This window comes from Petromyzon marinus, chromosome 3, assembly GCF_048934315.1.
Source record: "Petromyzon marinus isolate PM22_M1 ecotype Great Lakes invasive population chromosome 3, UKy_Petmar_22M1.pri1.0, whole genome shotgun sequence".
Classification (NCBI taxonomy): domain Eukaryota; kingdom Metazoa; phylum Chordata; class Hyperoartia; order Petromyzontiformes; family Petromyzontidae; genus Petromyzon; species Petromyzon marinus.
This window is the reverse complement of record NC_133669.1, coordinates 6,620,848-6,636,918: the sequence shown is the minus strand read 5'-3', so window position 1 is coordinate 6,636,918 and position 16,071 is coordinate 6,620,848. Positions and strand designations below refer to the sequence as shown.

At 49.2% G+C, this 16,071-nt stretch overlaps 1 protein-coding gene across 9 annotated transcripts in view; it reads right to left on the bottom strand.

The window, feature by feature from the left end:
• The window catches only part of LOC116952681 (nuclear receptor coactivator 2-like), a 184,494-nt gene that overhangs the window by 26,311 nt on the left and 142,112 nt on the right, over window positions 1-16,071 (bottom strand). For all 9 annotated transcript variants that reach the window (XM_076073275.1, XM_032972264.2, XM_076073270.1 and 6 more), the window contains 6 exons: window positions 11,644-11,744; window positions 11,023-11,200; window positions 5,625-5,897; window positions 4,444-4,521; window positions 2,375-2,515; window positions 309-456 (listed from right to left, as the gene is read on the bottom strand). In XM_076073275.1, coding sequence (XP_075929390.1) covers window positions 309-456; window positions 2,375-2,515; window positions 4,444-4,521; window positions 5,625-5,897; window positions 11,023-11,200; window positions 11,644-11,744 — 919 coding nt within the window. The remainder of the gene's footprint in view (window positions 1-308; window positions 457-2,374; window positions 2,516-4,443; window positions 4,522-5,624; window positions 5,898-11,022; window positions 11,201-11,643; window positions 11,745-16,071) is intronic.

Here is a 16,071-nt window from a genome sequence, read left to right as displayed (position 1 = left end):
TTGATTTCCGGAGTTGATTGAGCTCATCGTACCTCCAGGGTCAATACAACAACAGAAGCGAATGAGCCTGCTAAAAATCAGAAATACAGTTAACATTTTCCCCTTCTATCTCCCTATTTAACATGGCTAACGATGCATGCATTGACAAAAGCTGTTCACAGCCTCGACACCGCGGGCCGGATTAAACAAAGCTATGGGCCCAATCCGGCCAGCAGACTGCAGATTTCCGCAATTCCACTCGACAGCTTCCGTCTTTGCTGTGGCCGGGCATGGAAAGAGGACGCGGGGAGCGTGGAAGCCAAGCCGACCTGACAACGTTGTGGATGGACTGCACCATGTGCGGCTGCGTGGTGGCGTTGTTGCGGAAGAGCTTGCTCTTGGTCTGCGCGATCACCACGGTACCGTCCGCCAGCTGGAATCGGTACGGCGGACTCGTGGCCATGCCCTTCATCATCACTGCACACCCCGCACGTGCGCAGACACGCGTGTACACGCGCACGCACAAGCACACACGAGATCAGATCACGGTGTCATCGTGGCCATTGCCGTCGGCGCCACCACAATGCGCCGACGACACGTTCTAACTTGGGGCAGTTCCCAACGCCGATGCAGAGGAAACACACAAATAGCGTACGGGCACGACAGTTGTTAGAGTATACGTTGAGGGTCGATAAGCTCAATTATAAGTAATACAGCCAACTCCCCAATGTGTTTCAGGTAGCACAGCGTGAAAACACACCGCAAAGCCATACAGCGCAACCGCAAAAAACAACACGAAGGGCTTCCCGGATAATAAAACAATGAAAGACACGCTTACGTGAGGCTATAAACCGCATTTATTGCTTATACCTCTTTGGAATGAGGGCAAAGACGCAGAAAGGATGATTTTGTTTTGACTGTAATTAGTCACTTTACCTTCTGAAGTGCTTGCTGAGAGAATAAGCGAATAATTAAACCAGCGTGTATGTAAATATATCTTAGTTGGTTTAAGCACGGTTAATCTACAACCTGGATGATTAATTTGCCTACGATACTTGAGAGTTTACTGTGGTAATGATGTGCAACCCTGAGTTCTCCCAATGCCATGTTAGTCATGGGGGTTTGTTGACCATATATGTATGCGGAAAGAGATCGATACTGGATGCTTATTTTATAATAATAATAATAACAATAACACAGCTTAAAGGTCCGCGGTCTGAGCGTGGCTGTGTTTCACTCCAGCGCTGTCCTCGAGACAGCCTGATCCCTTCACCTGATGAAGGCCGCTTGTGTTGTGTGCCGAAACGTCGTGATTTTTGTTGTTCTATTTTTTACCTACGTGACTTTACCGAATAGAACCAAAGAGTATGATGACTTTACCAAACTGGTCAGTGTGTGTTGGGAAAGGTTAGGCCCAGGACTGGTTCAGATACGAGCTGTCGTTGCGGATCGAACTCGACTTCGCAAGTTCAATGCGCCGTGCGCCAACTACTCGGCCACAGCTCCACCCCAAGTCAAAGTCTAAAGTTTCTCCGTGCTCACATGAGTGATAGGGTGAGCTCACTTCCATTGGCTGCATGAGGCAGTGATAAAAATACCGCATTCTTAAAGTGGGGGGCCCCAGTGCCTCCATACGCCTGCGACTGTTGCCTACAAAATGACACGATTTTTACGGTGAACTTTAAACCTTCTGATTTGAATGGAGCACTTGCAAAGGCCAATTAAAATCACCGCAACGATAAATTACAAGAACATCTCCACCTTGTCATGTTCATTTTGTATTGGACGTCAAAAGCTACACTTTTGTGAAGTGACAGTTAAAACCCAAGCCGCAGAGCTTTCATCCCTGAATTTTAAATAAAAGAGAGAAATATATGTTATACTCTCCAGTATTATGAGGATAAATCATCAACCCTACACAAACTACACATGTGTATATAAATACAAGACAAAGATCTTCTGGATAGCCTGAACAAACTTTTTGGACAAGTGCTGTTAGCAAACACCTATGAATACCAGCATGGAATGGCCAGCACCATGTCCGGCCACCTTTGTCTCCCCAGTGACAGTGTGTTCATACCGCACCAGGTACTCATTTGAGGCTGAGTCGGCCGAGGGGAGGCTCAGAACCAGTTAATCATCGCTGGTGTTGGCAACCACGAGCAGGAATAAAATTCGGGTCACCGAGTTCATGGCACAGTGCAATACCCACTGCACTATTGCTACCCACTCTGTATATATACACACACATACATAGACAAGACTATTCCATTAGCCTGTCGCTGTGCAATGCCAGAGCAAGAGCGTCTTTGGCCTACATGTGGATGTGCGTACCTGCATCGTGTGAGCATGCGGACCGTGCATGCATCGATTCCGTATATGCGTGCGTACGTACCTTCCTGGTGGTGGCGGCGTGCGAGGGACATGTTGGCTTCAGCTGCCTGGTAGAACACCTTGATGGATCTCCGCACCAGGTCCTCCCAGCCCACGGTCATCGAGGCACGCAGGCTGCTCGTGTCGATTGCCACGATTTTTCCTGGACAATAACAAAGAATCCCCCCCCCCCCCCCATAGAGCCTTTAATACATGGCTGGGACAAGTGCTGTTTGCAAGTTGCACCTTTGAAGGCCGGCACAACACACGAGGGGGGTGGGTGGGCCAGCACCACGCCCGGCCGCCTTTTTGTCCCCGAGTGGCGATGTTTACACGTCGCACCAGGTCCTCGTTTGAAGTGGAGCCAACCTCGGGGGGAGGGCCCAGGACTCATTCAGAAAGACTCAGAAAGACAAAGACGGTCACTGCAGCGTGCCGCTTTCAGATGCGCTTCTGCGGCCGTCTGGAACGCTCCATTAGGCACGCACTGGAGCTGTGCACTTTTAAAACGAGATTGAAAATGTATTTCTTTAGAACTGCTTTTTGTGTTTAGTTTGTTGTCCTTCCACCGCACCTCCAATTAGCACGGTTGGACAGGTATGGTGCGAAAAAAGTTCAATGTACATACATACGTCACCGATGTTAGCCTTGGGCGGGATTCAAACTCCGGCCCACAGGTTAATAAAGCAGCGCGCTAAGCACAGCACTCCAAAGGTGTCTGCAAATCACCCACTGTGAGCCTCCCTCAGCTGGCCAACAGAAATGTGGCATCGCAATCTTTTCGAACACGCATGAGGACAAGGCAATGATGACCAAAGCACCTTCAGCTGCATGCATTCCGATGACTTGACATTCATTAAAATGTGTTGCAAACAACTTGTTTCAACATCCCGTGTTCAATGATAATAATAAAAACATAACATGTAACCGTCATTAGCCAAGCATTGCAATGCAAAAAAAATGGTCCTGCAAATTACTTCATTAGAATTGCAAGTAGCAACATCGCCTGACCTCCACGCAGAAAAAAAGGTATCAGGACTGCAAATAGCATCCTGAGACTCTCCTCAGTAAAAAAAAGTGTAATAATAATAACATGAAAAAAAATTACGAACAATATCGCCTGCCTTTTTTTGACCGTGTTAAAGAGTTCTCACCTCATGCCATTTGCACAACAGCTTGGATGTAAAATCAGCACTTTCGTATGCCAGCAAGTGACCAAGAGGTTTTAAAATGTTGTTTGATCAACAAGAGTATATTTTGGTCAGCTGTGCGCATCCACACTGGATAATAAGTGCAGCCTCTACCCAGTACAAACAGTGCCACTTATGTGACTGAAGCCAACCAGAAATTTACCGAAATAATTACGTCATCAATAATACAAGATTATCGCTGTGGCGAGATGTTGACTCCCTCATCTGGTACACAGGAGGTCTTGGGTTCGATTTTAACCCTGACGCCTGCTGTATATTTGGAGTTTGCATGTCTCTCCCCGTGGTCGTGTGGATTTCTGAATCCTCCGGTTTTTCCCTCCACATTTAGAATGAACATTGCGCGTTGGAGAGTATTTGGCTGCTATAAATTTCCACGTAAGCCACATCGTTGAGCTGTCATTTGTGGCCAGGTCGCTTCTAAAACAACAGCAACATAGCTCGGTGGACCATACCTGGCAAAATAAGTATAGTTTAATAATACATTACACTAACTACGTTACACATTACTTGCGTGCGCATGTGAATTTACGTTTGTCCTGCTTGTTCTTATTCGCTCCATGCCTTACACCACGGGGTCCGTGTGCAGCGTGCAAAGCCCAAGCGCTCACGCCGCTGCAGCGCCCGCACGAAATGCTCGGCGCACACGTTCCGCGTTTTTTTACGCCTCCTCTCATTTGGCCATCAAACGTCGAGGCTACTTAATTTTACACCTCGTCGGGCTTTGCCGACTATGCTGCGATGCGTGCCCTTGCGCACAGGCGCGTGAGAACAAAAAAAACACACACACACAAAACTGGGCGAGCAGAGAGAAGACGTCTTTTGTTTTAGGGCATGGTGAGTGGGAAGGTGGGGGGGGGGGGGGTGGAGAGGTGTCACCTACCCGTGGGATCTTGCCGCGTGGAGAACGATTCCGACCTGGGCATAGGTCGAGCGACGCAGATGAGGCAGGACTGCAGGTCTGCGCGCACACAGTGGAGGAGGGGGGGGGGGGGCACAAGCACGCGGCATGCGTTGACCTCCCGCCCGCTACCGACAGCGCCACAAAACCTTTGCTGTAGGCATGGTGAAGAATGTACCGAAAATTATCTTTTGTTCTCAGCAGACCGAGGAGGCGCGTGCCTGACGAAAGCGTTATTCAGCCAGGGGTATTTGTTAGTTCCCTTGCCCAGATCTCGAGAAAACCAATAGGCGGGTATGGATGTGCCAAGCGAGTGCTTGTACGAATGACCACAATGCATAAAAACAAACAGGTACTGCAAGCTGTTACGGAGCTAGAAAATGTCATTGTTGTATTTAATGTACTATGCTGCGAATAACCCTCATGACCCGTGCTGTGTCGGGAAGCCCTCATCCGGCAGTGAATTGACAGAAGAGATGTACATGTGCACCGTCACTTTTAAGTGCGATCGGCAAAACTATCGATGCACGTCTACCATCATGGATAGGTTGAGGTCAGGAGGTCATCATGAACAATGCTGTTGGTGCCACCACACCTAGCCATCACTTCCTTCCTTCCGCTGGTTCCCGTAGTTGTTGTCAAGTCAACCACCCGACCTTCAATGTCCACTCTTGCAGTATCCCACCATGCTGACTTTTTCTCAGGTTGTGGGATACTGTACGGTATTACTGTGATGTACGTGTACAGCCTTTTCGTCAACCCACTGCTGAATTAAGGCCTCCATACTTTGCGTAGGTCATAGGGGTTTATTTGAATATAGTTCAACAATACTGGTCAGTGCTGGTTGGAGAAGGCAAGGAGCATAGAAGTACAATACAACAATGGATTTTGCTGCACTGTCCTTTGCTGCCCGCAACCAGCCTCAAAGCCGATAACGCCTGTGATGCGCGGTGGCCACCTGTCCATCATCCCGATAGTGTCAACAGACGACAACCACTTTGTCGGAAGTGAACAGGGTTCAATCCCTACAGGCATAAAAATGAGTTCCGCGAAACTTTCTTTTTTACCATGGACTCAAGACGTGCAGCCAAAGGTAAACGGCTCATGCTAGAGGCTTAAATAGCCAATCGGCTTTGGCCACGGCAACTCCTTAGTAGACGAACCTTCTCCCTCCTCCTTGATGGCGCGTGGGTGCGTGACGGCAAAGCACTGCATGGTCTCGTATCTCTGCAGCTCCTCCTGGGCGGCCCCCGGTCCGCTGCCCCGAGCCGCCACCCCAGTGGACCCGGCTGCCCCGGCCACCCCGGCTGCCCCCGGAGCCCCGGCTGCTACGTCCGTCTCCCCCTCGGAGTCGTGGAGGGGCCGCACGAGCATGCGGCACGAGAAGGTGCAGCTGTTCCTCTGTGTGGTGTCGCTGGGCCACGGCACGCCATTCACTGCCGTGGAAAAAAACAATGAACGGGCGCGCACACGCACGCACGCGCACGCACGCGCACACGGACGCGCGCACTTGAGCCACGACTCCCCAACGAAGAAAGGACAACACTACAGGACTGCCCTCGCACGCCCGGCCACACACACCACCCCGCACCAGTGTTTTTATTGTAAATAGAAGACGGGTGAAGGGGCGAGGATAAGTTGACGGGCCCTGGTCTTGGCAAGCTGACTCGTAAATTTTGTGATGCGCGTTTTAACTCTGAAGGTGTTTATTACAATAGCGCTGGCATATACGATAGAAACTGTAAGCAGTTGTTGCAAGCCGTATGCCAAAGGACACCACTCGACTACGGTGGCAAGATGTTAACTGCCCCGTCCGATATGCAAGAGGATTCAATCCAGAGCCAGACGTCAGTTTGCGGTGTCTCTCCCCAAGGTCGCGTGGATTTTTATCCGGGTCGTTCAGTTTTTCCTTCCACATATAAAAACATGCGTTTAGAGTATCTGGCTGCGATAAATTTCCACGTGATAAGCCACTTCGTTGAGCTATGATTTTTGGCCAGGTCGCTTGTGGGCATTACCTGGTAAAATAAAAAAAATTGTTTATGGTTTAGTAGACTGGAGGCTGCACCCTGCTGAAAGCCGTAAACAGATCTGGCGTGTTAAGTCATGGCATCTTGTTTAACTTGCGCTGTGTGCCCAATTTACGCTAATTACCGTGTCACATCTTGCAAAATGCAACGCACACTCATGTGCTCATATTACAATTGTAATTATTGACGCGATAAACAACAAACGTGCCATTTCATCGCTGGCATCCATTACCCGGGGGTTCTGTGCAGATCCTCTGTAAATAAAATGAAACATGTATTTTAAGGAACAATGACATTTAATTGAAAGTGGTTAATAGAGGCCGACCGAAATTCGGTTTCGGCTTCGGCGCCGAAAGTTGGCAAATGGCCTCTTTCGGCATAGTTTCTGTTTCGGGCGAAGCCAAAAAGTTAACTTTCGGTTTCGGCCGAAAGTCAATTTTTAACTTTCGGTCTGGTTTTGTTTTCGGCCGAAATCAGAAATTCAATTTCGGTCGGCGTCTAGTGGTTAACCAGCTCTTTACCGCAACAGGTAATTAATTGGCTGGCTCACAGCACACGAGGAGGTGAGTGGCCAGTACCAGGTCTACGCAAGATGGCCGCCTGAGGCTCGCGCGCTCCCGGGAGCGGCTGGCGGGGGCCGTTTGTGAGGGGGCCGAGGGAGCCGAGGGGGCCGACGGAGCCGGAGGGGGGGACCGGCGGCACGAGCAGAGGGAGCCGACACTGACTGACTCGCACATCATGCACTGACTCGCTCACACATCATGCACTGACTCGCTCACACATCATGCACTGACTCGCTCACACATCATGCACTGACTCACTCACACCATGCACTGACTCACTCACATCATACACTGACTTTCTCATACATCATACACTGACTCACTCACACCATGCACTGACTCACTCACGCCATGCACTGACTCACTCACGCCATGCACTGACTCACTCACACCATGCACTGACTCACTCACACCATGCACTGACTCACTCACACCATGCACTGACTCACTCACACCATGCACTGACTCACTCACGCCATGCACTGACTCACTTACGCCATGCACTGACTCACTCACGCCATGCACTGACTCACTCACACATCATACACTGACTTGCTCATCATGCGCTTACTCACTCACACATCATACATTCGCACAACCACTGACCCATTCACTCATCATACACATGTTCACTCATCGTGTGCTGGCTCAGTCGCACATCATACACTCACTCACACTGCCGCTGACTCGCTCACACATCATACACTGACTCGCTCATCATGCGCTGACTAACACATCGTGCGCTGACTCACACATCATACAATCACTCAACCTAATACTGACTCGCACATCATACGCCGACTCGCACATCATACGCTGACTCGCACATCATACACTCACTCGCGCTGCTGACTCACTCACACATCATACACTGGGAGTGTCGTGCTGCCAGCTATGGCTGCAGGTTTTGTCGTACGTGTTATGTATATCGTTTATTGTTAAATTTAAAATCACAGTTCCTATGATTACTGTTGTTACATTGTTTTTGTAACTTTATTTTGGTCTGGTTGTGGTGTAATAGTTTTCTGCAATGCAGATTCATATTTTGTTTGTTGCGGTTGCACCCGACTTAAGAGCCGCATGGCTCACAGGGCTATACCTAATACATGAAACTTGAACTTGAATGATGCAACGGCAGCCAAGAAATGTCTCCTGTCTGAGAGAACGACGACCAAGGAAATGGAGCGATGAAATCAGTTCGTTTGTAGATGCTGCGTGGATTATTACACTGGAGAATCGTGAGAGGTAGTGGTGGCTTTGGGAGGCCAGTGGATTGGCCACGGCCGATGATAATGATGATGATATAAAGCATCGTCAAACTGGTAGATCCAAGTAAAGTGAGAGAATAGACATATGCAGTCTGTACATTACCACATTTAATTTAATTCACAGCAGCGTTCCCTCTAGGGATGCTCCCAGGCAGACACTTTTCTAATCCCTAGTGCTTGCCAACAATAACGATCGATCTGCTTTAGCCAGGAGAGTTGTGACCTCCTCCTTGGGCTCCTCCACCGAGGTTTAATCCTTCTCAAAATAATCCTGCGTGAGAGATCAATCGAAAGGAAATAGGCCACATGCCCAAAGCGCTGCAACTGGTGCAACCCAGATGAAAACCAAATCGCTGGTTTGACACACAGTGGCTCCGGTGGACACGCCATGATCCTCTGGAGACACTTGGTAATGATGGGAGTTCAGCTTCCTCGTCAGGGCAGCATTGAATGGATTTCCAAGAATTACTCACGATGAAACACAGGCACCGTGAAGATACATAGCCGAGTCTTTCTGCATAGACGCGTAGAGCACCTGACGATTGACTGAGCGAGTCCATTGTACCAAAGGCCAGAAAAAGATGCAAAATGACCTCCAAGTCAGACTCACTATTACCAAGGATGATGCTAGAAGGCAAGTAACCCTACTGAAGGTCTCAAGAACAACAGCCGCCATTCGCCACTAAGTGGCGGTGCTTGTGCCAGGCTTGGTGCACTCTGAGGCCACACGTGTGTTGAGGAGTGGTATAGTGCAGCGATTAGCGCGCCGCGCTATGAACCCAGCAACCCGAGTTCAATTCCCATTCACAGCCAACACCAGAGATGGTTATCTGAACCGGTCATGGGTCTCCCCCTAGGTTGACTCAGCCTCAAATCAGTACCTGGTGTGGGTGTGTAAACATCATCGCCACTAGGGAGACAAAGGCGGCTGGGCGTGGTGCTGGCCACTCACCTCCTCGTGTGCTGTGAGCCAGCCTTCTTAGGTGCTCACTAACAGCACTTTCCACAATAGTCTGTTAAGGCTACACAGGGGATCTTTATCTTTTTGTGTGTTGAAGACCTCAACACACATACAAAAAGAGTGGACAGCATCACTGAGTACGTCTCTGAATGCCTGGATTAGGCCTTAAGTCCAGAAGACCTTCAATTCCAGTTGACTTGCCTCCTTTTTAAGAACCTCAAGGGACAAGCGGCAGGCTCATGGAAGGACTCCACAAAAAAAAACATCGTATCGTCGGCAAAAAATGCTCTACATCTCTTTTAAATTTTAAATCGGACTCCATCACACACTGAGAGCAGGAGAGTGACGAAATAATTAAAGTAAAAATCTCAATCTTTTTACAAAGTTCAAGTAATTACAAGTAAAACTGTGTGTCATCAAAGCATTTATCTGAACCTTTGCTCAAAATCATGGCAATGCCAATTAGCGGTACGCCGAAGCAAACGTATTCACACTCAGAAGCGTAATCAGCTGACGAACAAGTAGACAGGCAGGGAGAAGAGTAGCAGAACTAATGCGATTAAAACATTCCAATGCAAGTCTATCTTGTGATAATTAAATTTTCATGCCTGTGGTAAGGTGTCAAGGCAAAACATGTGACAAAATGAGCAGGCAGACAAGCGTGCCGTGCACACATACCCACAAGCTATCCGAGCTCCAGGCACGAGGCCAAATTGTCACCATGCCTTGGGGGCTCCATCCTACCGACGAGCCACTTACCATCCGCAGAACATTAACCGCCTTCTGAATTACGCCGTCTACGAGACTTTCTATAATATTTACAAAAAAAGTGTTTTCCACGTTTAACCCGCTCGCTGAGACAACGTTCCACTTTGTCTGTGCGAACCACATTGTTTGCTCCGCGGTGGTGAAAAAAACATCACATCGGGATGCCTGTGGGGGCAGGGACCCTGAGCGGGAGCGGTCGCGTGCCAGAGACGCCGCACTGCCCAAGTCGACCCCTGGCCAGGAGTGCCGTGCGGTAGACACGGCGCGCTTGGGGTGTGTAAACAGCGGAAGGCAACGCCACCCTCACGCAAAGAGCGAGAAACAGTGGCACGTGAAAAATATGAGGGTTTGCATCTCCTGAGCCATTGGAGGAAAGGTGTCTAAAAGCGAAGCAACTTTGGAGGCCTTCACATGCAGTATGCCAGCCAGTGCTGTGAATATGTTTCAGAAAGTCAAAAAGCAAAGTGTTTCCATGCTCAAATGAGCATCGGAGTGGTGGAAATTACACATTCCTATATCCGTTGGGACTATAGGAATATGTATTTCGACATCGCAAGAATGTAAAGGAAGAAGGGGACATGTCTAAATCTGGCAGTGGAAAGACAATGACTGCTGATGATGTGGCAGGGCCCAACTTTCACCCCATGTCAAGACACAGTTTTGACTTTCCATGAAGCAGTATTCATTTTATCAACCATGGAGGGGTGATGTCCGAGGCGATCCCTTGTCGGGATTTAAACTTATCAGGGATTTGAACATATCACGTTCTGTGCTGCAGCACCGCCCGACCGAATCGTATGCAGAGTGAAGCGCGTGAGATCTCAAACGCCGACATGTGACAGACGCAAATGACAAAGGATTGGAAATACCGACATGAAAGACACAACCATAACCCTAAAACGAGAGGGGGGGGCGGTGGGGGGGTGATCGACCTGCACTCTCACATTCAACCGTCCCATCCCACATCTCACCGAGCGATTTGGGCAGGAGGTTGCGAATGAAGTTGGCGTGGTCGCCTACGTGCAGGATGTTGTAGACGCTCTTGTTCATCAGCTCATCCTGGTTGTACTTCAGGTAGTTCTTCACGTTCTCGGACACGAACACGATGTTTCCCTCGCGGTTGACAACGAAGAAGAAGCCGTCCAGCGCCTGCACACAAATGCACACCAGGTGCGGTCATTCACAGAGAGGCGTACGAAGATCTCCCCATGTAGCCTTAACAGACTGTTGGGGACAAGTGCTGTCAGCGAGTAGCATCACCTATGAAGGCCGGCAGGTCACATGAGGGGATAGGGTGGCCAGGAACCACACCTCTGTCTCCCAAGTGGCGATGTTTACATATTGCACCGGGTACTCGATTGAGACTGAGTCGGCCTAGGGGAGGCCCAGAACCAGTTCAAATATTCATGACTGATGCTGGCCATGAGCGGGAATCCAACTCGGTACGCTGGGTTCGTAGCGCAGTGCGCTAACCGCCGCACTACACACACACACACCACAACTCTTAGCCGTCACGTTCTTTCATCTAAACGCATCGTCGATGAGACATCACCGACATGAAACTAGCTCAAGAGCTATGAGGGGTCAGGTACCTCGAGCAGCAGCGGGCCCAGAGAGTCCTTGTCGATGAGGGTCTGCCTGCTGGACGAAACGTCTGACTGCTGGATCTCAGGGGTGCGAGCCGTCGCCTTCTCTGCTCCAGCAACGAGCGCGAGGATAGCGGAACGCACACAATGCATGGAGATACACACAGACACAGACGCATACGCATACACGCGGCACACACACACGCAAACAGCACAGGCGCAAACGCACACACGCATACAATCATGTTAGCATGTGTGCACACACATGCGCACGGGCAAGAATGAGCTCCGAATGCAGTCAAAGTGACCGGTGGTATTCGGGAACAATGGGAGACAATACAGTGAAGATGAGAACTTGGTGCTTGGCTCAGACATGGTGGGCACAGTTCTGGGAATATTTGTAAATGATTAGGACCCAAGCACAGGTTCAGCTCAGAAAGCTGGAAGACTTTGCTCGAACAAAGAAAGTGGTAAAAACCTGTGCATGTATATACAGGGTGCTTAAAAAAAATGGGAACACTTTTGAGAATTTGCAACAATACCACAAGAAATGTGCCGCTGCCTCCGGGCTCTGGAGACCACCTGGAGAAGATTCCAGGCCACGTGTTGACAACGATGGCGAACAAGTGGGAGACTCTTTGACTTTTTGAAGCCATTAACATGACATTTGTTCTCATTTTGATGTAAAGCGTTCGTGACTGCAGAGATTCATATTCTTGGTTCTTTCGGTAAAGTCACGTAGAAGGGAAGCAATAAAATAATAAAAATATAAAACAATAAAATTCTCACCACGTTTCGACTGCAACACAAGCAGTCTATTATCTGTTCTTTTTCCATTAAAAACGATAGTCCCATGAAAAGTGAACATTTTTTTTAAGCGCCCTGTATAGGCAGTACATAATGTCACCACGCGCCGAGGACTACGTTGCATGAAAAATGCACATCGCTTTGTCAGTCCACTCAAGGACGAAGACCTCCACACTCCTTGTCCACTACAGGGGTTGTTTGAACATACTTCACCATGCTGGTCACTGCGACCTGGTAAAAAGGACTGGTTCAGATACCCGTTGCCGTTGATGTTAAGCATGGGAGTGAACCGAACTCAGGTCACCGAGTTCAGAATGCATTACGAGTTCAGAATGCATTACGCTAACCACTGTGTGCCACTGCTGCACCCCTGAGTGCTGTATAGTGTTCAGTCATGGGGCATAACTATTACACATCTATGAATGCATGTGTACACGCCTGATCCATTACATATTGATGGAGGAGTTTAATAGGCACGATCAAACAACAGAAAAATACAATCGGGAATATATTTCTGGGCGGACACCGGGAGGGTAGGGGCAGTGGATTTGAGAAACTTGCACCACTGTTTTAACTGCTGCACCAGGAGTGCTCTTCCCATTAGACTCACAGCAGCATCCAAATAAACACCACGTTGTCAGCTGCTCTAAATAAATTCACTCGTACGAGTTCTAACGCGCACACGTGCAAAACATGAACCGCTGCTGCTGGGACACAACCCACCCACGCGGACGAGCCATCCCCAGCCGGAGCTCAACCACTCTGCTGCGCCCATATGTCCCGGCAGCTGGCTCTCTTAGCCCGCGACTCCATTTTACACAAAGTTGACTGCGCATGCTTTGCTCCTCACGTGCGACATATGCTGACGGAACGTGCGCGAGTCCAAATTACAAATTGGATTGCCCCCTCCCGCGCCTGCACGACCACACTAGCCTCCCCACGCTCACCGCCGCCCACTTTCACCACACGAAAAGAATAAAACCCTTCACCGTTACGGACAGTGTGAAGATTCTAGAGCCTCGGACGCCCATCCCAAACGCTGCGACACGGCAAGCCACAAACACTGGCGCCGCCGCCGTTAAGAGATCTCAACTCACAACACCGCCGTGCAGCAAATGAGCAGCTGCATTGCTGCACAGAACCCTTCTTCATAACACAATCAACAATTCTGCCGCGTATACCCCCCCCGCCCTCCGCGCACAAATATCCTTAATTAACGAATGTGGAGCACGCGGGAGGGCGTAACGCTGTGACTCGACTACCACCGCGTAGTAATGTGTAGCTCTTCCCTCGTAAGTGGGCCCCCCTCCATAGGGGTCAATAGTGGAGCAGGACAGCGGTTGGGGGGGGGGTCACGTGCTCTGTTTATGCACAAACACACTACGGGGCATCGCAAACAGTGGCGTTGGACATGCTCCGCCCCCGCGGCATGCGGACCTGTTCCCTATCTGCGACAGTGAAAGCTGCTGAGGCCAAGCAAGTGTCGCCCTCCGCCCGCCAACTGCGGCCAACGTTCAATTATGTTCGGCCTCGTCGTAGAGGTCTCAATTCGAAAAGGATCGGCCTTTTTTTGTGGGTCGTACATCTTGGGCACTTGTTTGTTCGTCCAAGGTCAGTGAGAAGTGTGCGTGCCTTGATGCTCATGGGGCGGTGTTTATAACCTCTGTGATCGACGCGGTCCACCCCCTGTCCAAGTGCAGGGTCAAGACCCCTCGTTTTTTTCCCTCTGCCGATGACCGACTGCAAACTTCTCTCCATAAAATATATATGCCCGCCGTTTCTGTGCAATGTCCTAGGATGCGGTTGCATTCGGGTGCAATGTAAATCAAAACTTTCATATCCACAGTGCAAAACCGCCGTTGCTTCGCAACAAAGTGGTCCTCTCCTCATTTTATGGAGCCCTCCCAAACCCAAAATAATGAGGGATGATGCCGATGACTGGACAAATGCTTGTGTGGGCACAGCCAAGCTTGCAACCCATTCGGTGAGAGCATTCGAGCCGCTACTCTTCTTGCAGTGTCCTACATAGCGAGTGATGCCTTTCACTTGCCAAGATGTTAACTCCCTCACCTGGTATCCAGGAGGTGATGGGTTTCATCCCGACCCTGGCACCCTGCTGTGTATTTGGAGTTTCTACGTCTCTCTCCCCACGGTCGCGTGGATTTTTCTCCGGGTCCTCCTTCCAGCGTTTCCGTCCACATTTAGAATCAACATGCGTTGAGTATTTGGCTGCTATACATTTCCACGTGATAAGCCACTTCGTTAACCTATCATATGTGGCGAGGTCGCTTGACAAAGAGCTCAATAGTTCAGTGGGCCTTACCTGGAAAAAAATGGTAGTAGTAGTAGTATGGTTAATCGATGGCCATGATCAACTGTACCCCACCGCCAAATCCTGACCAGTCCCATGTAGCATCGGGGTGCTATTGCGCAATGTGGCTGAATGTACTCTGCTGTGCAACGCAAACGAAAAAAATCTAGCGTTGTTAAAATGTTGGCAGTGCCGAGGGTGTAGAGTGCAAAAATTCCCCGCCCCCACTACCCCCCCCCCCCCCCCCAGTTAACTTCCTGAGCATGCGTTACATTTCATCATTTCTTTTTGCTGGTTTTTAGAGCCATCATTTGGGGATACTAAATGAGTCAATAAAATATGCCTGTCCACATGCAGAGGGCCCTTCCCATTACCAGGTTACAATAACATTATTATATTTCCAGGACAAACTTAAAAAAAAATTCCAGCTTTACAAATAACTTTGCTGAAATACAATAGAATTTGCCTTCTCAACATGAGTCTTAAATGCGAAGAAGAATGGAAAAGAATCCGCTCCCAGTCTTGTTATTGGGATTGTGCATTTACGTAATAAAGGAGTGAAACTCCCAACTATTCGCAAATTCGAGGCGCCCCTGCAGTTCGTGGGAACTTCAGCAATCCGCAAGCATTTGTACATTTTTGGGTTTTTGGAGGCAGTTGCGACATCTGCACATTTTTTGCCGATTTTTTGAGTTGTGACTAATTCCTGCTAAAAATTTACAGCACATCGCAACGGAGATATTTTTTTTGTTAATGCAAAGAGAAGCATCGAGACACGTGGAGCTTCAGAGGCAAACGGCGATGCAACGAGACAAAAGGGAGTGTGCTTTAAAGTGTGCGGCGTGAACTTGCCTGCTACAAAAATGTTTTTTTTTCATGTAACCATCACCAAATGTTTTGCAAATTGTTGGGAATATTTAGTCATGCATGGTGCAGACTCCTACAATGTGCACATCGTTGCAGTCTTGGGGCTATACGTTTTTAAAGTCAGCAAAATCCACAAGTTTTCAGTGTGGATTTTAAAAATATAATTCGCGCTGTGTCGTGCATTATAAAATCCGTGAAAAAACCAATCCCCCATATCACCGTGGATTTCTGGAATTTCACTGTACTGTCTTGCTGCTGTTTGTGGCTACGTGTTAAGACATTTACTACATACACTGGCAACGGCTGCTTCTGGAATCAGAAAGAACCACGGCAGTATTCGCCGCTATTTCCCCCCCCCCCCGGCTGGTCACGTGGATGTGGCCCCGCCACGACACGTAGGCAGATGTGAAATATAACAGGCGAAAGGTGCCATTGTAACACAATAACTA